The 23,272-nt window shown below is 37.2% G+C and overlaps 2 protein-coding genes across 6 annotated transcripts; both read right to left on the reverse strand.

Moving 5' to 3' along the window:
- Nucleotides 1–3,544: 3,544 nt before the first annotated feature.
- Nucleotides 3,545–23,143, reverse strand: LOC109039225 (DDB1- and CUL4-associated factor 8). 4 transcript variants are annotated; one of them, XM_072304524.1, is made up of 11 exons: nt 22,851–23,143; nt 21,479–22,015; nt 19,934–20,201; nt 18,635–18,893; nt 16,949–17,190; nt 15,087–15,267; nt 13,903–14,071; nt 12,694–12,824; nt 7,444–7,566; nt 5,772–5,862; nt 3,545–4,831 (listed from the first exon to the last, which is right to left on the reverse strand). In XM_072304524.1, exons 2-10 carry the CDS (start codon nt 21,963–21,965, stop codon nt 5,818–5,820), a joined length of 1,905 nt encoding a protein of 634 aa, XP_072160625.1. In that variant the 5' UTR covers nt 21,966–22,015; nt 22,851–23,143; the 3' UTR covers nt 3,545–4,831; nt 5,772–5,817. The 4 variants fall into 4 exon arrangements, 3 of the variants coding, with proteins under 3 accessions (XP_072160625.1, XP_018910169.2, XP_072160624.1); XR_011900554.1 differs by having other exon boundaries at nt 4,814–4,831; nt 7,383–7,566; XM_019054624.2 differs by lacking the exon at nt 5,772–5,862.
- On the reverse strand, nt 9,216–12,635 carry LOC109039224 (heat shock protein 68). Of its 2 annotated transcripts, XM_072304522.1 has the most exons (2): nt 9,678–12,635; nt 9,216–9,644 (listed from the first exon to the last, which is right to left on the reverse strand). In XM_072304522.1, the coding sequence occupies exons 1-2, from the start codon at nt 11,632–11,634 to the stop codon at nt 9,565–9,567; spliced, it is 2,037 nt and encodes a 678-aa protein (XP_072160623.1). In that variant the 5' UTR covers nt 11,635–12,635; the 3' UTR covers nt 9,216–9,564. The 2 variants fall into 2 exon arrangements, with proteins under 2 accessions (XP_072160623.1, XP_018910167.2); XM_019054622.2 differs by having other exon boundaries at nt 9,221–12,635.
- Nucleotides 23,144–23,272: the final 129 nt, after the last annotated feature.

The following is a 23,272-nucleotide window of genomic DNA, read 5'->3' on the forward strand; positions in this document are numbered from 1 at the left end:
GGGGTTGGACAAATCCCAAGTCCAGCATTAGGTGCATATTTTATGAGTGGCCCTTTAACTGGATTCTGATTTCACAAAAATGTCCACTCTTTTAAAACATATACAGAACTCTTTAACTTGTAAAAATGATCACAACTCAAAAGATATTATTTAGTCATATGGACTCGATTCTGTTGGCAAGTCTTCATCATGTTCTGTGGAAAACCTTGATGGGGAGAAAAGTTGTGGTACTTAATTTTTTAAATTGTGCATTGTGATTGGAAGAACATAGAATGAAAGAAAAAAGCAAGTTTTAAAACAGATGCGTAATTGATTTCATTACTTAGAACAATCGAAAAGAAACATGAACAAATGTACAAAATATAGAGCCAGAACAAGAAGCTGGAACGAAAGTACATGGCATACGAGACCTGAATAGAGGAATTCCTCCACCGGTCTTTCGATAAGTCTTCACTTACAGAATAGAATTATGAGGTCTCGATTGAGGTTTAATTGCAAAGTAAAATATTATTCAATCGGATCATAATCAAAATACTACTTACAAAATATTACATATTCACACATGGGATGAATACAGGAATAACTGATGAAAGGAATTTACATGAGTTTTCAATAAAAAGGCAGATAATTTTTCTTTTTGGCAGAAATTCCTCGAACATCAAAAGCAAAAATTTGGAAGCTCAGAGTTAATAATTGAAAAGAAAAAGTTACGAAGGGTCGAACGAGTCAAGAACCACTATTTGACTTGAATATCCTTGATGAAAATAGATATCTTGATTTATGCGGAGTTTCAAAATTTTTACTTTTCACTCTTTCAAAAGAGCACCAAGGTTGTGTAAAAAATTTTTACGAGATTATTTTAACACAGGCGGCACATATCGTTAAAAATTATATTTTTTAAAATGGTTGATTTTTCTGCATCATGATAAAATATGGTAGGAAATGGACCGTTGGACAAAGTTGGAAATAAAACATCGCAATATACATTTCCTCATCAAACTTGCACATGAAACCTGCTACATATGCTCAACAGATCAAAAATTAGTGTAAGATGAGGAATTAGTGCTTAAGGTTTACACTATGAACAGTAAATTCAAACTTTTCACTTGTAAAAATACTAAAATTAACTTGGGGCAAATCAGCCATAAAACAAACTCATAGGTTTGACAAATGACAGGATTTTGATTTCATGAAATCTCCTTCCTACTGTGTCACACGGCACTTCTTATTTTTTGAAGATAAAATCAGCATATTGGAAAAAAGATTATTTAATCACAAAGCTGCTTAAATTCATTGAGTGCCTGATTAGATTCATGTAAGCTTTGGTTTTTTCAAGGAAATGGTTTGAATTGGCAATCACAGAAAACTGACTGAGGTGCTTCATTTCTTACTCTGTTTAGTTGGACTGCATTTTGCAATTGGGAATTACAATTTCTGGTTTAACCATAAAAACACATATATCTAAAAGGAAACTAATAATACATATGTTGTTTTTAAACTGGGCCATAAATTGTAGTTCCTAATCGCAAAATGTAATCCAGTTGTCCGTTTATAGATCCTAAAGAGAGATTTATTTTTATCCCGAGGGCTGTTCATAACATTTGTAACCCTGAAAATTGGATGTTAAGATGCCTTCTCCCCCTTAAAGCACAGGTCCCACCTTCTAACCAGCACCAGCTTTCTTTTCAGGTAAGCACCTTTCTCCACCTCTTGATGAGAAATGAAAACATTGGATGAATAAATGAGCAAACCTACATACTTCCGGTTTTCATTTTATCCAATTACATCTCAGAAAAAAAACTTCCAGAGTTGCTGATAATCCAACCCTGTTTCGAACAAAAACAATCGCGCCAACAGGTTTACTGCTCCAAAATGGTTCCTTGATCAAATTTACTTTAGAAACATTTCTTTACAAGGCAATTCCTAGAGCCAGCAACAAATCCATTCTATGCAATTCTGAGCTTTGAGCTATATTAATTAATATTGAAATAATTAAGGCAGCTTTTGATTCTTTAAGCTCAACTAATATAAAATAATGTTCCAAAACAACAGAAATAAGCAAATTGGATAAAAAAACACATCAAATGATGATAATAGCTAAAAAAAAAGGATACAAAGTTATGTGGACACTGCACCCATTTTTATAGCAAAAGAACTACTAGTGTAAGAATTAGATATGTAGATGAAAGATTTTTTCATCCCAGATTAATTGATTGAAAATTGAATGATAGAAAACAAAACGAGTAAGTTCAAAACAACAGATAAAGGACAGATACATGGAAGCAACATACCAGGGAAGAGGAATGCACTTAACTGCAGAAGAACCTTTCATAAATTAGTTTTCAATGGACCAGTATTCAATAGAACAAGTTTCTAAAAATCATTATTTTTGGGTCAATTGAACTAACAGATTTCTTATGAGCCCAAATCCAAGTTTCAAGAAAAACTGTGTCATTTGGCATGCGCTCGATCTTTTGAGTCTGGATAATGTATGCGTCTGAGAAATACCTATTGAAACTAAGCTCAAAAGATTGAACGCAGGCAAAATGGCATTCCTTCCTCCGTTTTTCTCGAAACTTGGATTTTGGCGCTTGGATCTTCAAGAAAAATATTGGTTTAATTTTCAATTTTTAAGATTGAAATATTCAATCAACCTAAATCGATTTTCAATGAATCAGTTATTGCACTTTTTTGTTTCCCTTCATCAGCTCACATCATGGGGATGAAACCGCATTATCTCTTCATAATGATTTACACAAGAGCTTTTTTCGTTATTTACTCTGTGACCACTTCAAGCATTACAGATTATCATTAGATGTTAAAAATCGAGTTTATATGAAAATTTTTGACACACAATTGCCTGTAAAGCTTACAAAAGCCACAGTGTAAATAACAGAAATATTCTGTATTGTTATCCATCATTTCATCAGTTCCTTAATTAATCAGTTCCTTGATTAATTTCTGATATATGATAAATGGATCGAATTTAGCAGTGGAAAACCAACATGATTAATTGATTACAGTGTTTTTAAAATTATTCCGACTCCTTCATTGCTTAGAATATTACAAATATGAAAGGAATAAAAATTACACTGGCGTTTTCTTTTGAAATTTACAATTTTTCGGTGGAAAAACAAAAATATTCGTTATGCGAGGCATTTTATTAGGATAAAAGATGTAAATGCATAATTTTAACACTGCTGAAATTGAATCTCTCAATTTGAAAACGACCCATCTTGGAAAAATGGAATTTTTCACCAGACGATAAAAACTGCGTAACAGCCAGAAAAGGAGTGTTTCAACGCAAAAGGTTGATCATAGTAAAAAACCCAAGTTGGGTCGTTTTTGAACTGAGAGATTCAATTATTCTGGTTCCCTTCTGCAAGAAGTAATGTATGGCCAAATCCTGGCTTTTGATTAGTTAAAAAGCATATCACATCTTTTTAAATCAAAAGGGTTTAAGGCAATGAATCAATGATCAATGAGTAAATGGGGTTGACTCCCTTACAAAAAGAAAAGAGATAACATATGACCATTGATCACAAAAATTACAAAAAAAATAAGAAGGGGGAAAAAATTAGTGAAAAGGTAAGGAATAAAACGGTATTTTTCTTTCCGACTTAAAGTAGGATTTAATCCTCGGGACTGAAAATATAACCCCCCGTATTTCAGACCTCCAGCAAGATGGCGGCCACTCCAGCTTTCTCAATCACTGAATCCACCAAATGTGGCTGATATTTTGGTATCGTATGACACATTGAAAGGGGCATGGGGGGATTTTGACCCTTGAAAATGAGGCATTACATAGAGGGAGGGAGGCCCAATACCCAGGAATACAATGAGGTCTAATTTAGCAAAATTCTACAATGGATCAGTAGACAAGGCATGAATTTCAGCATCCTGATACACTTTTCATAACCAAAATTTCACGTAGAACACGTTGCGCACAACGAAAATTACCGAAATCAACTCGTTATGAGGATATTTAATGATTCTTGATGCGTGAATTCAAACCGCCCGCTCATGAAAACTCAATGCTCTACGTGACTCACATCGCGCGCTAAACGTTATCATGATAGTCTCTGCGATATAAAAATCTGGCAACCTTAATCTTGACGCTTTAGCTCAGCTATTGCAAGTTGTTTATAGTTTGAACAGCACATGGTGGGAAATGAACATCGCTTGATTGAGAAGCTTGCTGAAACCGTTGAAGTGCACAATTTGACTAACGTAGAGCTTTGAGTTTCTTGTGAGCAGGCAATTCAAACTCCTCGTAACCGATGTGAAATATAAACATTAATATCTTTGTTAGGAGTTGATTTTGGTAGTTTTTGTTGCTACGTGTTCTACGTGAAATTCTGGTCAAGAAACATGTATTAGAATGCTTAAATTCGTACCTTGTCTATTGGTCCATTCTTAGGGAGAGAAGGATGAAGGTAACATTTCTTGAAAAAAAAGGGGAGGAGGGAGGCTCTTCCTAGCGGTGCATGATTCATATCACAAGGGGCAGGGTCCGTGTTTGCTACGCGAGCAGTTTGGTAAACAAACGGAAAACTTCCCTTACAGTTCACTACCTTTTAGATTAATTTTTTTCATTTCACAGCTCGTCAAAGGTTTGCCTCCTAGAAGTAGTTACATCCTGAAATGGGAATTTTGTTTTAAACTTGTTGATCTCGTGAAGCCAACAGGTTATGGTCGACATGGGAGCATACTTTTCTATGTAATGAAGAAATCAGCCTCTTGATTCACTGAAATTTCGCAGAAAATCTCTGAGACGCACATAGTCTGCTGCATTATCTTCAGAGTATAATTTTTCATTCGACTTTGCAATCTGAAAAGAACGACAAAAACTGATTGAGCAAAAGTTCGGAAAAGAATAAGAGGATGATGCAGTTGCTTTCGTCACAAAATCATATTTTCAACGATTGACTCTTAAAGATTAGCAAAAATTGAGGGTTGTTTGGACACTGAGTTTCAGTAGGCAACCTTAATGGCATGACTGTATGAAGGGAAATATTTTTTCAAGTTTATTTCAGAGAAACGAGATCACCCGTAGATTTTAAAACAGACCCTGGATGAATATTCAGGGTATTCAAGGAAATAGTTTCACCCCTGTACCTTGGAAATGGTTTGAATGATCTTGAGCACTGACACTTAGTCTGATCAGTTTTGAAAGAGGTAAAACTTATCTTGGACAGCCGAAAATGTGAGAAAAGGTCAAGAATGAATTCAAAATTGGATTGCATTTTCCAAAAAGGAACCACTAGCATTGCAATGTTGCTAAGATTGTGCAACTTCTTTTGTCTTGGAGGAAAAACCTGATTATCCATTAATAGTTTCTATTTTACTCGCTAAAAACGAATATTTAAGACAAAAATTACCATCTAACTTTCATAGTTTTTCACGATTTCCGCAATTTTATTGCAAAAGATAAAGTTGCACAATCTTAGCATCATTGCAATGCTAGTGGTTCCTTTTAGCAAAATGCAATCCAATTATCAGAGGGTAATCTTTGACAGTCTTGGAAAACATCGATAAAGCATAGTAAAGGGTAAACATGTCTAACACCATCAAAGTTAAAAAATTTCAAATTTATGGCACCACTACTTTGAACTGATGAGAAACCTCTGGTTTTCATCTGGTTCTGGTTTTATCCCTACGTTTGTTTTTTCCCACCCAATGCAGGCTTTCGAATTTGAGGAGGAAGAGAAGACACTCAGCCAAGAGTAAATGCTGCTTCCTCTTGTACGAAAGAAAAAAAGCTTACTTACAGATTATTTCCCAGACTTGAGTGTTTGCGTCTTGAACCTTGCGAGTTTACATTAACTCAAGAAAATAGTCAAATTTTGCAGTCGGACTTCCCTATAAATGAATCATTTCAGATTATTAATATTGGCTATGGGTATGAATGGTAAAACTTAAAGATGATAGTAACTTTCTACTAATCCATTGCTCTCTACATAAGTATGTAACAAAAACTTGCGCAACAATATCGACTAGCTCAAAAAATGGTCGTAATCAATTGCTACGATTTAAAAATTTCATCACTTATTTTTATAAACTGGTCACCAAGCTGAATAAAATCACTCAATCAAGGAAAATACAGAGCTAAAAAGCTACAAAACTTATACAAAATCTTGAACTTGAAATTAGTCCTACAAAAGGCATTGCATTACAAAGCAAATTGACCAAAAAACTGGATGGTTCTAAGTCCCTTTTGTAGCTGAATTTAAGCATTTTTATTTCTTACGATACAAACTCATCAACTGGGTGAAAATTGCTACTGGAAATAAAAAAAAGAGGATCTGCTTTTGATGAATTGTTTCTCTTTGGCCCCACATGGGACAAGTCACAAGAAAAGGTATCAAAATTCATGCAGGCAGTTTGCTTCAAGTCATCGAAGCTACAACTGCTTCAGTCTCTTCTCTTCCTCCATGCCTTCGATAAATTTTGCTTTCAAAATCTATTGAATGTGTTCCCTGGCTATAGTTACGAAAACTTCAACCATTGCATGATTAGTAGACTCCCAAGTTTTAAAATAAACTTTTTTTTAGACATTAAGTTTCAAAGAGTTAACTTATTGACTGGAGAAGACAAATGAGATGCCCCAAGTGAGGGTGGGGATACAGAGATAAAAAAAAAATGGGGGATGCCAGCTCCCAAAAGAGTAGAGGGCCAGAGAGCGTTGTAAAATCAGCTCTTGTGCGGTCTACAGCTGAAAACTTATTTCTTCTGAAGGTACAATAGTATTCAAAAGTCTGAGCAGGATGCTTAATTATTTAAGAACCAATCTAATCAAATAGAGCGGCTCATAGACGCTTCCTACAAAATTGACACTCTTTCAATAATTTTGTTACAATCAACAAATTCGAACTGCGTAAACATGATGTCTGAGACATTCACAGAAAAAATTATTTGACATTCTCTCATGTTTTGCATTTAACATGGGATATTTCCTCATATTTTTCAAAGAGTAATTTTGTGAGATGTACCCATTTATTTTAAAAGTGACCTAAAAAGTCTCCATATTCCCTTACCAGGGTGTCTACTAAAACAGGCTGACCAAAAATCAGTGCTTTATCAGTACTTTCCCAAGAAATTCAGTGCCTCCTCAACAGAAAAATTCAGTACTTTTTCAGTGCCTCCAATTGACGAAATTCGGAAAATTTGAGTTTTCTGCTCGAATCGTGATAAAAATGACAAAAGAATGAAAAAATTCCAGACCTTCTCGCAAAATTCTGCACTGTTTCAGCACTTCCAGACTGCCCAATCAAAATCAGTGCTATTTCCAGACTTTCTGGACTTGTAGACACCCTGCTTACGAAGTTTTAACGGTCCAAATTTCAAAAGAAAACAATTCAAATTAAAGTTTTCAAGTGTACCTAGCTATAAGAACCCCAGCACAGCACTGAGGTTAGGATAACTTTCGCCTGTTCCACTTACAATTCGCTCTAGTTTGGCTCTCGATACTTCTTCCGCCCCCAGCGGCATCCACATTTTCACCTCATTATCCAAGCCACTTGTTGCCAGGAATGGAAATGCAGGATGAGGCTCTAGTGTGTTCACCTGGAAAGAGACAATTTAAACATTGAAAGCAATTTTTAAAATCTGTTATATTAAAAGTTTTTTCTTGAGATAAGTTTCATGAAGCTGGACTTGTGTCGGGGATAATGTATCGATACACTAAAAAATAACAGGAGAATATTATATTGATACTTCACTGTCAATATATTGTCTGCTTTGATATTTTGCACAAACGACTAATCTATACTGCCGTGCTAAGGAAGAACGCCGTACGAACCTACAGGCATTGCCAAGTTGTCCTTGATAAAGAACGAATTTATTGGGAAATTTTTAAATATTTGTCTCCATTCAGCAATTTTGTTCGTCATTTAATCTAACATATCTGAAAATCTCAATGAATAACTTTCCTCAAAAATACATGTTTTATACGGGAAAAGTTGGCAACTGTCGAATGTTCATACAACGTTCTTCCTTAGCATGGTAGTATAACTTATGTCAGTGAGAAGCTGCTAATTTCGTGCCAATTTTTTAAATATTCATTGCAAGTTAACTTCCACTAGTTTTTTTTTTTTATGTCCACTGAAATTTCTGTACATTTGTTGATAGAAAAAGTTTTGAAAAAATATTAAATATTTCTTCTAGTACTAATCTGCTTCTTTCAAGCCATCAAATCTAAAAAATTCGGTGATGGCTCATTATTTCAATGGCAAAACTCTAGAGCCCTGTACTTACATTACTAAAATCTAGCTGGAAAGGAAATGAAGTGACTTAACAGTGCTCGACTTCAGCGTAAGGAACGACAGAATGGGCAGAGTTTTACAGAAACGCAGCAAGTCTTATTTTAGAAAAAAGTAAGTTAGGAATAGTTTTAAATTCAACCAGTTCTGAATTTTTTCCTGTTAAGAATTCAAAGTCAAGAGAACATATATTAAAAGTAAAAACAGTCGTTCAACTTTGTCCTAAACATTGGGTCTTATGGAGATAGGTATCTAGTCTTCTGAAACTCTTTTCTTCGGTTCAAACTTGATGCAACTGGGTACGTCTCTGTTAAACTTCTACTTATGACATTGACAAGCAATGCCTACAAATGAGTAGTACGAAGGTTTTGATAATTTCTATGTGCCAAATTTCTGATTTCTTTAACTGTATATCCGTCGGTAGGTTTGAAATCTCAACTCTTCACCACCTCTTGTGTTTTAATGTATTTTCCAAAGAAGATACACTATTTTTTTAATGTTTTTGTTAAGCTAACTGTTCAGGAGTTGCAGATAAATTTGAAGTCAGATGCAGTTTATGGTGAGATTTGCTTTATATAGTTCAGGTTCCACTCGATAAAATTAGAAAGATTTCTAAATAAATGAAATTTAAATAATTTGCCTCATAGGAGGATAAAAAGATTTACTAAAAAGAGAGGTAGGAGAGAATTGCGAGACAATTCTTGCATCCAATAAAAATTGAATTTGATATTAAACTCGGCTGTTGCCTTGCAATGCTCTCTTACTTCAATTACTTTGAAGTTGCAGATAGTCTTGATATTTTTGATGTTTTGTAGGAAAATACGAAATATTCTTTTTTTTTCTGATGAGTACTTCTACTGCTCTATTTCTTCTAGTTTTTTTAAAATTTGTATTAGTTTTCTTAAATTTTTCTACTTCTATTATTTGTGTATAGTTGATATAATATTTAGTAATCATTCAGAGTGTCAGAAAAACTGGTTTCAATAAAAACACCCAAAATACGGTATAAAAAAAACAATTGAAAGTTTATTTACAAATAAATACTTATACAGTAACAAAAAAACAACAATAATAAAAAAATATTTACATATTTACAAGAACAAGTTCAAGAGAAAAAATTACACTGTAAAAGTAAATAATTAGTTATTGTTGAAATTAATTTCACTAGGAACAATTTGTGGCACATTATTAAACATTGAGCTCTAAATCAATGGATGCATTATTTCATTTTTGGAGCTTAGTCCTAGAAATTTTCACAATGTTATGAGATCTTTACGAAGGTTTTAAAGGTGACTTTAGCACTTTAGTCAATCTCTTCAATTGTGGGTCCTCCGTAGCCTGGCATTCCGCCTTGTCCTGGCATTCCATATCCTGGCATTCCACCTTGTCCCGGCATTCCGTATCCTGGCATTCCACCTTGTCCCGGCATTCCGTATCCTGGCATTCCACCTTGTCCCGGCATTCCGTATCCTGGCATTCCACCTTGTCCTGGCATTCCGCCTTGACCACCGGGCATTCCTTGACTGTTCTGACCACTTTGGTGCATTTTGCTCATGATGGGAGAGCATTTCTTCTGTAGTTCTTGCAACTTGTAGTTGAATTCCTCCACATCGGCTAGTGTGTTGTTGTCCAGCCATTGCAGGGCAGCTTGACACTCTTCCTGGATTGATTGCTTATCAGTTGCACTCAGCTTATCGCCTGCTTCTTCAGCTGCTTGCTTGACGTTGAAGATGTAGCTTTCAAGCTGGTTGCGTGCAGCTACTTTGGCGCGCTGCTTGTCGTCTTCCTCCTTGTATCGCTCGGCCTCGTTGACCATCCTGTCGATTTCCTCTCGCGACAGTCTGCCTTTGTCATTTTTGATGACAATGTTTCGTTCTCTGCCTGTGCTGTTTTCCTTGGCAGACACATTCAAGATTCCATTTGCGTCGAGATCGAATGTTACATCTATTTTCGGCACACCGCGAGGTGCTGGTGGGATTCCTGTCAAATCGAACCGACCGAGCAGATTGTTGTCCTTGGTCATGGCTCGTTCTCCTTCATAGACCTGAATTGTCACCGCTGGCTGATTGTCCGAGTAGGTCGTGAAAGTTTGTGATTGCTTGCATGGAATTCTGGCATTTCGTTCGACTATTTTTGTCATTACCCCACCGGCTGTTTCAATTCCAAGTGAGAGGGGTGCTACGTCGACAAGGAGAACATCTTGGATAGCTGAGCTGGTATCACCGCTGAGAATCGCTGCTTGAACTGCTGCTCCGTAAGCCACGGCTTCATCAGGGTTGATGGAAAGATTTAGAGTTTTTCCACCGAAGAAGTTCTGGAGAAGAGATTGAACTTTGGGAATTCGCGTGGAGCCTCCAACCAACACAACATCATGGATTAGGCCTTTGTCCATTTTGGCATCGTTGAGAGCTTTCTCGACTGGATGTAGAGTCGAGCGGAATAAGTCTGCACAAAGTTCTTCAAATCGCGCTCTTGAGACCTTGGTGTAGTAGTCGATGCCATCCATCAGAGCGTCAATTTCAATGCTGGCTTCGGTACTTGAGGACAAAGTTCTTTTGGCCCGCTCTGCTGCTGTGCGAAGTCTTCTGAGAGCACGGGGGTTGGTTCGGAGATCTTTTCGATATTTACGCTTGAACTCCTCCACAAAGTGATTGACGAGTCGGTTGTCGAAGTCCTCACCACCAAGGTGTGTGTCGCCAGCAGTTGCTCGCACTTCAAATAGTGAGCCTTCATCAATGGTAAGGATGGAGACGTCAAATGTACCTCCACCAAGATCGAAAATGAGAACGTTTCTTTCGCCTTTCAGGTTCTTATCCAATCCATAGGCAAGGGCTGCAGCTGTGGGCTCATTGATGATGCGGAGAACGTTCAGTCCTGCGATGGCTCCTGCGTCCTTGGTTGCTTGACGCTGAGAGTCATTGAAGTACGCTGGAACTGTGATGACTGCATCTTGTACTTTTCCACCCAAGTACGCCTCAGCAGTTTCCCTCATTTTTGTAAGCACCATGGAGCTGATTTCTTCTGGGGCGAAACGTTTGGTTTCACCTTTGAATTCGACTTGAATTTTCGGCTTACTGCAATCGTTGACAACAGTGAATGGCCAGTGCTTCATGTCAGCTTGAATTTTAGGATCGTCGAATTTCCGTCCGATGAGGCGCTTGGCGTCGAAAACGGTGTTCTTGGGATTCATCGCAACTTGGTTCTTGGCCGCATCACCGATTAGTCGTTCAGTGTCTGTGAATGCCACATAGCTGGGTGTCGTTCGATTGCCTTGATCGTTGGCAATGATCTCCACTTTTCCTTGCTGCCACACACCGACACACGAGTAGGTGGTTCCCAAGTCAATTCCAATTGCTGGTGTTTTTCCGGGCATGTTGAACACTTTTTCACTTGTCACTGCACACAAAATCTATAGGACAACAGAGATGATTAATACTCGCGAAAATAAACACGTAGGTTCGCACAGAGTTTAAACTGTATCGCACTATGAGTTAACTGTAGCGCACGTTTGAAAAAACCGCTTTGAGAAAGATCGCTTTGGATTGGAGCACTTGATCGCTTTCTGATTCAATACTGGCCCGGTAGAGGCAGCACCCGCCTTTATATACCCGCGGCGGCTGAGCGGTCTGTACGGCGGGTTGCCGTGGAAACTTCGCGAAGGCTCTAGAGTGTTCGATACCTCGTTCGCGAGCGTACGAGAGAATTCGATTTTTTCTACGCGTTCCGTCGCGAAGCGATGCCGCCGCTTGTCCGAAGCGTCGGGAATGTTCGGGAACGCTCGAGAAACTTCGGCCGCGTTCCCCTCTCCCTTCCTCTCCCCTCCCATCGGCAGGCAGCTCAGCTCACGGTGAAACGGAGGGTCGGCGCGGCGCACAGTGGTCCGAACCGCCAGGTGCGCTCGGACATGAATTTGATCACTATAACTGAAAATTTTGATGTTTAATCCGTCACAGTTCCAATCTGAGGGGTGCTTCAATAGAAAACTAATGGGACAAATTTAAAATTAAACCGTTCCGCATCAACGAAAATAAAATATTTTAATGTTTCCCCTTACGTCCGACCTTTCCCACTAATTCGCCCTAATGTGCGGCGGGCGCCGGCGTATATTGCGATCGCGATTATTTCAATTTTTTTTTTTTTAATTTATTTACTTATTTACGTGATTGAAAATTGTCAATTTCATTCAATTATTTTTTATTTTTCATTTTATAATACTTTACTATTCTCCTATCCCCTTTTATTCCTGCATCAAAATTAACTTCTGATTTTTTTTTTCTCTCTCTCATTTCAATTAAATAAGTCTTTTGGCATTTATTTTTTTTCAAATCAACTTTCATTTTTACTACCTACTTTTTACTTGTGAAACCATCTCTAGTTTTTTTTGATACATACACTGAAAAAATTTTGAGAAATGATAGAGAAGAGTACTTACAACGCCTCGATCATCACCCGGCATGCACTGAACGATGGCTTCCGTTTCCTTCTCCCAAATGAAAATATTACCACAGTCGGAACCCGAAACAATGTATTCACTTGATGGCCCATAGAAATTGACACCTTTAACTGCACAAAGCAATAATATCAATCATTAATTTAACTCCAATCAAAATTTTTTAACATTTTGGCCTTGCTACCCCCTGTAAAAAAGTATGGACAGCAATATTTTACCTTCTTGTTACGTGCAGTTTGGGCCACATTTTTTAGTTTCTTCTCACTTATGAACATAACTGTAATGTTTCATAGGAAGTACCAAAAGTTAGGCACTTTGAAATTAAAGACCTTACACCATTCCTGATATTAAAAATGAATTTAAGACTAAAAATGACTACTATGTATAGATTACATTTCATGAAAATTCACCCAAACTTTTGCTAAAAATTTGGGGGAAAGATTATTTACAAAACTTTGGGGAGATTTTGGCTCCGAGAGTGAAGCAATGCCAAAGCACTACTAAGTTGTTCAATAGGTCTGTTGCATGCAAGAGCTACAGCCAAATAAATAAACTCTTAATGGGTAAAATCGCACAAAAATGACGTTGGGCACATCAAAAAAGTCTGAGATGCATTCCTCAGGAAGCAATCTGCGTAGTTAGTGACCCGTTCTTTCAAGTTTCCAGCGCCTGCGGATAGTCTTCCTCAGTCACATTCGACCAAATTTGCACAGGCAGAAGGGTAAGAAAAACTAACCTGAGCAAACAATTTATTTCACTAACTTTTTCCATTGTTGGATTTTAATCGTTTTCAAGCATTTCTTACCTTTTACTTATTTTATTTTGCAAAAACAAAAACTCGAAGCGAATTTAAATCTTACGAAAGGAGAGTTTATGACAATTCGCGAGAGTGTTTACTTAGGGTGGGTCTCCCTCCGGACAAACCTGACTATATACTGGCCACTAAGAAAAGCTGCCCGCATACGCAATACATTTGGAAAATCATGTTACAAACTACGCAGGTTACGCACTGAGGAGTGGATTACATACTTTTTTTAGGTGTCCAATGTGATTTTCAAGCAAATTGAACCTTAAAAAATATATTCGGTTGGTTGAATCTTTTGAGTGCAATAGACCCATTCAAGTTTCGTGAAAACAGAGGTGACCTAGAGTTCTTGGACTTGGATAGCTAAAAGCTGAAAGAGCACTTACTTGTTACACAGTTTTGATGACCTTCATAACAATGAACAAATTCCCCTGGAGTAGTTTTTGTTGCATCAAAGAGGTAGATACTCTCATAATTATACGAAGCAAGAATTTCAGTCCCATTATGGTTGAAGACAGCTGACGTTATGTAATGACTATGCCAATTATATTCACCCTGAAATAATGCAGTTACAATGAAGTGATGATTGAAAACAATGATTCTCTCTCCTTGTGTTGATTTTGAAAGAGAACACTACTTCAAATGCTTACGACAGAATAGAAAGCCTAGACATCCCATCTCAGTACCGTGGACTTTTCAAGACAAGAAGCATAAGAATTTCTGAGCTGGAATATCAACAGTGAAACTATCAGACCACAAATCTTGTTTGCTGTATTTAAAAATCTCCCCTTTCATTTTATTTTCTGAAAGGAAAACAATCAATATCATTCCTTGAAGGTATCACAAACTTTTTTTCGTTCAGAGAAGAAAAATCACGGAAGTTTACAAGAATTGACGTTACTTTTCCATTTAAAAGAGAAAGTATGACAGGAAGCCTGCAACATGGCAAACCGAGATACGTGATCTGGTAGTTTCGCCATCCATAGGTTTAAATACATACATAAAATATCCACGGCTTTTCTGTTTTTTCTCTCTCTCACTCATCTTCTACAGGATAAAAAATTGTACAGTTTTGGCTCCTACTCCATAAATGCTTAGGAGGAGATAAGGCGAACATTTTTATAGATTTTAACAACCCCCTGGTCATTGCATTATTTAAAAGTAGCCACGGAGGAATTTTATTCGAAAATCCTTTTTACACAATGGAATTGTTTGCCGGCCAAACTGTGGTTTCTCTTCAGCAAGAGATGGAAAAAAGTTGAGAATTCAGAATTCAACTAATATTTGCCAAGCCAACAAATGGGTGCATATATCTGTGCCACAACAAGCGCATCCTAGATGCTTTGCATGGGTGTATTGGTGAGCAAGTTGTTTCGTAAGTCAAGAGGAAAATAGGGCAACTGCAACTAGTTCTCATGTTTCACCATTAAATAGAGCACATATCATTTATTTGGGACGCAATAAGAAATAGCCCTGCATAATGTTTAGGATAGGATATACTGAAAGATATTGCAACGAAGCTCTTTTATACTTAAAGGATATGATTTCTTTGCGCACAAAGAACACTTACTAAAGTATGAGGGTAGAATTTCATGACAGGTTTGTGGTCAGTTGGTATTTTTCGCATATCATACAAACGAACTGACCACGCCTGGCCTGCAACGATGAACTGATGAGGATTAACTGGATTCACGCTAATACTGTACAATAATTCTATTTTTTGGTTCTTTTCTACTACTTTCAACAGCCGCCTACAAAAGAACAGGATTTTATAAATCAGTTAATTTATTTAATAGATTATCACAGTATAAAACAAGATAAAATAATCAAATCCAAACTGGAGTTTATGTCTGATTAGTTGGCGAAGTTTTAAAGTGCGGTGCATCTGCTGATTTCTCTTCTGTATTGAGACTAAATGCAAGAGTTAAAATGGAAGATCTAAAAAGTCATTACAGACGTCGGTCAACTTATTTAGTGTTAACTCTGTAGTACTTTGAGACATTTGTTCACAGTCAAATTTTGCGTCAAAACATCTCGAATAATAAGTTCAAACGTTTGGTCATTGTGTTCTTGAAAATATGATACAGATATTTAACAAAGATACAATAAAAAATCACCATCGAAAAATGGAATCACTTGGGTAACGCTTCATCCTGTCCACAGTTCATGGACACCACGAACAAAAATCTTAAATTAGTGTGTTCAAACTATCCACGTTCGTGGACTCCACGAACACAAATTTAATTTCAAATAACTGAATAAATTTGGCACCGTGCATAAGCTTGTACAAGTTCCAAGGTTTTTAAAGTTCAAGTTTAAAAGTTTGGAGTCCACGAACCAAGTTTTCACAAATTACTCAAAGCTGTGCTTACACATGACGAATGATAAGGACTTGCAACTTTTGAAGAAAACTTTAGACTTTTAAACTTGAACTTTTAAAAACTTGGAACTTGTACAAGCTTATGCGCGGTGCCAAATTTATTCAGTTATTTGAAATTAAATTTGTATTCGTGGAGTCCACGAACGTGGATAGATTGAACACTTTAATTTAAGATTTTTGTTCGTGGTGTCCATGAACTGTGGATAGAATGAAGCTCATCATCAATAACGGGCTAAAAGCAAAAAAGTTGATTTCAAATTATTCATTCTTATTTTTGAAAACTGCTATGGAGCAAATCACTGATGTTTTTATCACTCATTGTTTTTCTCGAGTCAAAAACAAAAGAAAAACGCTACATATTCACAGGCTAAATTCTCCCGAGCTTAATTGACTCCTTTCAAGATTCATACTCCTACTAACGTGCTATCTTTCTCTGAATTATTAAATGTTAAGGCCATAAACTAAGTTTCTCATTACGTTTCTGGGGAAAATAAACCTTCGGTGCCATAAACCTGACAATTACAATATTGGTACCACTCTTTGTAGACGCTTTTTCGGAACTTATGGGAGAATATAAATCTAACCAAACCAGTTAAACCGAAGTCCAAATAGCACAATTTTCAGTTCGTAATTTGAAGAGGTATTTAAGGGATTAATTTGCCATATTTGAAGCTTAAAATCGCTAGATAATGAAGAACCTTCTAAGCCTTTTATTAGTAGATAAAGAGACTAGCTAGCTGGTCTCATCTTTTTTAGGATACGACTGAGAGTTCCTCATGAAAATTAGAACTTTAATTTTCTCTCTTCGCACGCCTGTCTCTTTTCTTGTAGGTAGTTAACTCGTTTCGAGAGAATAAATTGTAGTGTTTTTTTTTTTTTTTTTTTTCACAGATAGGACATACGTTCATAACCAGAGTGCAGAAATATGATTAACTCGTTAGAATTTTTAAATATCCAGGACATAGCTCTCCCAATTTGGTTTCCATTTTTGGGGAACTTTGCAATGTGACATGAAAAACACATTAGAGAGGTAAAACAAAGACGAGACTTACGTCTTCATACTTGAAGAGTCTTTTCTGAGGTCAACAGAGTTTACGATTCCATCTTCTCCACAACTGAGAACTATGTGTGGGCTGTCTGGAAGAGTTGCAATTTTGTGGACAGGGCGTGAATGCCGAACTAAAAGACGTGTTTCTGTTTCTCGTCCAGAGGAACCTAATAATGCTAGTCGTACTTGACCATCTCGTCCGCAAGTCACAACATGAGTATCAGCAGTATGCGGTAAAAATTTCACCTGTAAAAATCGTTTGTAGAATTTGTTCAAGACAAATTGCTTTCTCTGGTAGATATTAAGTTGACTAATGCAGATAGTTCAGTCACTGCACACCTTTTTTGAAACATTGTAGCCCATGTGCCATAGAATTGGCTCATCTCGAAATGATTCCATAAGAAATGCATTGCACTTAGACTTGCACTGTCAATTATCTAACCTAACCATGTATTTGACATAAAATGCACTTAGAATTAAGGGATGCTGACTACGGGTGCTCTTCACCAAATTTCCTGCTGCATTTCGAACTTGTTTGCTGCCAAAATGGTCATGGTGGCCGATTTTTTTTTAATTGTGCTGGACCAAAATGCTCAGAGGTGCTGCCTCCAGTCCTTTAAGATAAATTGCAAAGTACTGGTTACGTATCTAACCAATAGGAAATGCCAGCGGCAAGACAATCTGCTGAGTCCTAGGTTTCAAGCGTTTAAATTTGGCCAGTTTTCTGGACCTTACAAGAGCAATATCAGAAAAACACATTAACAGTGAATGTGCTAGAAATCTTTGTAGTTCCTGAGAAATTGTGATCGCATCAATAAATTGAATAAGTGAAAATGAAAACACACCAACTCAGTAAAATAATGCTTGATCATTAAAGATGCCCAATTTTCATAGAGATCAATAAAGATGGCGCATGTATTTCAAATTGGGCCTTTAAAATGTCTTTGAAAGTAAAAAGCTTTCTTCTTAGACTAACTTTTTCATCTACTGGACAGCTTTTTGTGTATCTTGAACATTTTGACTTTTTTGAGTTGGTGTGTTTTCAATCTTATTGATTCCATTAAGCTTGCGGGCTTAATGGACCACTAGACAAGGTACGAATTTCAGCATTCTGATACATGATTCGTAACTAAAATTTCACCTAGAATACGACGCGCACAACAAAAATTACCGAATTCAACTCCTTCCAAAGATATTTAACGATTCTTGATACATGAATTCAAACCACCCGCTCATGAAAACTCAATTCTCTACGTGATTCACATCGCGCGCTGAATGTTATTATGACAGTCTCTGCTGTATAAAAATCTGGCAACCTCAATCTTGACGCTTTGGCTCAGCTATAGCAAATTGCTTACCTATAGTTTGAACAACACATGGTGGAAAATGAACATTGCTCGATTGAGAAGCTAGCTGAAACCGTTGTAATGCGCGATTTGACTCACGTAGAGCTTTGCGTTTCTTGAGAGCGGGCAGTTCAAATTCCTCGTAACCAATGTGAAATAAAAACGATAATATCTTCGTTAGGAGTTAGTTTCAATAATTTTTGTTGCGCGAATCGTGTTTTACGTGAAATTCTGTTTAAGAAACATGTATCAGATTGCTTAAATCCGTACCTTGTCTAGTGGTCCATTGCTTCTTTTGGAATGAAACTGTTCTTGTTGTATGCACCAAAATAAACTGCTCTTACATTGAAAACGTTGCTCCAATGGCCCGTCTCGAACTTGAGGTTGACTTTATTCTCAGCCCAGTTCCACATGATACATTTGCGATCGTCAGAGCCGCTGAGCAAGAGATCTCCACGCTGGTTGAAGTTGAGTGTATTGACACAACCCGTATGTTTGCTCAACTTGTGCGACAGCTGCAGTCTCTGTACAAAATGTAGTGATGCACTGCAACGCTGCTCGAAGTCCCGTGCTGCTTGCACTTTTGATGAATTTCTGATTTGCCTGAAAAAAGCAAGAAAACTTCGATATCACAAGCAAGCTTCAAGATAGAGAAGTCAAAGTTTCATCGCAAAATTTCCAAATTTTCTCTGAATTTTTGCAGTTGACTAAAATTTACTGAATTATTTAGGTTTTGCCTTGCTTATCAAGCATTTGTAACTCAATCGGTTTCCACAATCCTGCATCACTGCTCATACGTTGAAAAGCTTGTCCTCTAGGCAGTAAGTATGTGCTACTTATCTGTGTCACAAACCTGTGAAGAAACGTGCCAAGATCTTGCTCAATACTTATTATGCTGATACTTGAACTCAGAAAAAACGTATTTCAATAATTGCTTTTCAAAAATTTACCCTCATATTTCATTAGTTTATAGTAGTAATTTTCACAGAATATTCTTGAGATACAAGAAGAATATTCACAGAGAGTTTAAAAAAATTTGGATGATCAATTTTCCTATAAAAAATCAAGAAGTCTGCGACATTACTAAGATTCGTGATTTTCAAGATCAGACATCAATTTTTAGTTTTTGATTTCAACAGAAAAGTTGCAAAGAACACCTAAAATCACTTTTCTGGGGGAAAAAGGCGATTAAAATAGTTGAGCTATACAGAAAAACCTTGAGAAAAGAGTTCCAGAAATTAGAAGACGGTCTTCCCATGACTTAACTATGAAATACATCAGTTTTCTCTTGCTTCCACAGGGTGACTATTAAAATTTAATTTCGGACTTTTCTGATATTTTAAATGAATTTTCCTGATTTTTTGTGCGAATAATTTGTCACTCATTTTACTTCAAAAACCAACATAGGTATTTCATTAATTGAATCAAATGTTGCACTTTCCCATGTGCTAAACTGTATGTAGTTGTAAAGTTCTCTAATCACTTCTGATTGATGGTCGATATTCCTGATATTTTCCCAATGATGTCACATTTCTTGATATCTTCTGATGGTAGACACCCTGTTCTATGTTCTGTTCCAATATTTCTGAAATATAAACTAAAATAAAATAAATTCTGAGGGGAATAAATTGATCGAAACGTACCTATTGATGAATTCCTGGACACAGAACCACTTATGCTTGGGTCCTGGCTTCAGGAGATTGATATCACGATTCTTTTCTGCCGTCGAGAATCCCCCGGAGTATCCTGGGAAATGATACAGCGCCCCGGCACGGCTGAGGAGGGATACGCCTGTGTCTGACATATCTGAGGAAGATGATGAATCTGAGAGGGAACCCAAATCGTTAAAATCTGAGGCTGATGAGGAAGAGGAGCTTGATGAACTTCCTTGCTCTTCTGTCGGTGAGGATGCTGGAACCAAAAAAAATCAAGTGATGAAAAATAGATACGATGTAAGAAATTCTAGAAAAGTTCCTTGAAATTGCTAGGATTTACTGTAATAACTTAAGGTGATTTGATGGATGCCATATTTTGTGTCAGAACGGCATAGGATATATCGCATCAATTGGTTCCATTTTTTCAGCTACTCGTCATTTTTCTCCAATTTTTAGATCGTAATTCTGTTGTCAGGAGACTAAAGCACTCACTTACCAATTTTAACAAAGAAATTCAACGTAATAAAGGCGTGGTTTTTTCAGAGAGAAAACATCATATTCGATACTGATAGCGAAACTGCACTCGAATGCGATATTTTCTCTCTAAAAAAACGACGCCTTTATTACGTTGGATTTCTTTGTTAAAATTGGTAAGTGAATGCTTTCGTCTCCTGACAACAGAATTGCGATCCCAAAATTGGAGAATAATGACTAGTAGCTGAAAAAAATGAACCAATTGATGCGATATATCGCATGCCGTTCTGACACAAAATATGGCGTCCATTGAATCACCTTAAGATTATAGAGCTGGAGTAGAGTTTAAGAAACAGTGGCGCTAATCAGATATTTTTGGCCACACGACTGGGTTAAAGGAGTGCTTACTGTGTTTTGAAACAGACAATTTTTTTCTTTTTTAAATGAAATGCAAGTTCAACAAACAGATCACTGAAATAGCCATTGGAAAATTTGCCGATTATCCATTCCTCACTCGGTAAGTATATCAGAAACAATTTCTTAGTCCCTCCACCTGGGGATTTCTAACACTGCAAATCAGCAGTATTGTTCTAAGGCAGCTGTGTGATGCATGAAAGTAAATAATTCCTGGCGTCTCCGTTATGCCGAATTGCTAAGGTTAGCCACCTGTGCGCTCTTCTGAGACCAGCTTACTTGTTTATTTTTACAATATTAAAAAAAAAAATACGAAAGGATAAACTAAAATTGTCTAGCCGGGCAAAGGGAAACCTGCCGCTTTTGAGATTTTCATGCTTTCAAGCCAGCTTGCGATAGCTTTAAAATTGAATGGGCCTCCTATTTTCACGGTGAAATACGCATGTTTTTTGCAAAATCTCCATGACTTACGAACAAAAGAAAAAAAGGGTGATAGCTTTAAAAATTTTGGAGAAAAAGGGGCTTTCGAAATGGGAGAGCTAGCTCGAAAAGTGAGTAGACAAGGAACTTTTGGCATCCTTAATACTTAGATTGCTTGGTTTTTGAGTTTAGGAATCTCATAAAGCATGGATGGTCCTGTCATACCAATTTGGAGGTCATCATCTTCGCTGTCTGATTCGATTCGGGCACGAAAATTGCGTGGCCTCTTCCTCGGCATGAATCTGAAAGTGGTGACTCGAATCACTCTGGCACCATCACTAACGCTACCACTACTGGCCTCTGAATCTGAGAGTCCTTCTTGTTTTGACTTGGACTCTTGTGTTTCACTAGTTCCTGCACTTTCCTCAGCTGTTTCTGCTCCAGGCCCCCTCTCACCCTCACTCCCACGTGCTGAGAGCTTGAGGCTATTTATCTCCGTTTCCACACAGTTAATATCTTCAACAGCGGGCACTTTTGTTGAGCTGGACTTTCCTGGAACGGCACTTGAGTTGTTAAGGCGAGTGAGTTTAGGTTCTGGTTCTTTGTCGGCATCTTCTTCTAGGTCCCGCAAAAACTGGTCTTCGAGACTCTCCCCAGGTTCAGATCCAGCAGGATCTCCTTTTTTATTGGAAGTATCCTCCATTTGACTCATGGAATGAATGGCAAGATAATAAGCTCTGGGTCTACTTGTCAGTCATCCATCTGAAACATGAGAGGGGTTATTAATTGGCGTTAAGATACAATGAAGATGAGACATGTGTTACAACCAACTTCAGAGCTGCTGTACATTTCAAATTAAGTAATACTTGTAAATAGAACAGTTGGTTAATAGATTAATTCTCTGAAAAGTCCATGCGATAATTTGGTTGGATCAACGGAATGACTGAAGGCCACATCAGCGCTCTACAATACGGGCAATGAATGCGAGCTCTACAATGAATTTCGGTAAAAATAGGTAAAGGAGCATGTTTTTATAATTTACCATCGTTGAGCAAAGATAAAATTGACCTCATTCAAAGTTTTCAAGGTGTTGACAAGTGATTTCTAACCTCCACCTGCTTAAAAGAGCATCAGCGATTATTGCAACTATGTCCGCACGACAAGACAAGATAAAGCCCTATCTTGACCATGAAATATTTAGCATTTGTATGTTTTATCTAGCTGCTTTAAACTTTCAATGATCAACCTGCAGAGGGCAGTGAGCTTGCACGAGCCATGTGATGCAGTGAGATGCTTTAAACTTTCAGTAATCGGCCCGCAATTCATTTCAGTACCGAGTGGGAGTCAGCGGCCAAGTATTCAGGAGTACTTTTGCCAGTAACTATTCATAAAAAACTAGAGCCTCAAGACACATTTAGCATATTATTAAATTCAGGCATCAGGGAGAGAGGAGACCACTCAATCTGATATCTCTGAACCGTTCTTAGAATAAATTGGGAGAAAAGTGATTAGGTCATGGCTACGGTGCTGATTTGTCATTCCTAAAAATTTCAAACGAAATGGGAGTTATGAAAGGCAAAAACTTTGAGATACTCACGTCTAATGTGTTCAGCAGAGTTTTATTGACATTGTGGATCACATGTTCAGTGAACCCATTAGCGATTGAGAGAAGATAAGAAAAAATTGGCAGGATTCACGAAAATCGGCGCAGTAAGGGATACAACGATAGTGACTGACCACGAAATTATCATGGAAATATGTCTGTAAAAATTGTACAAAACTAGATTAAATTCACTAGGGGTATGAAGATGAAGATTCACGAATATGAAAGCCGCAAATATAAGTCTCATAAATTCTTATCGTTTTAAAAAATTCACTCTCTAATGTCCATTTTACGTGTTTCTTCTTGTTTACTTGGTTATGCGGTATTGACTGAATCAACCAATCACATTCGTTGTTGCACCTTCGCTGATAAATGATAAAAACACGTGATAAACAAGGCTGATAAAGGACTGATAA

The sequence above is a fragment of the Bemisia tabaci genome, chromosome 9 (genome assembly GCF_918797505.1).
Source record: "Bemisia tabaci chromosome 9, PGI_BMITA_v3".
Classification (NCBI taxonomy): domain Eukaryota; kingdom Metazoa; phylum Arthropoda; class Insecta; order Hemiptera; family Aleyrodidae; genus Bemisia; species Bemisia tabaci.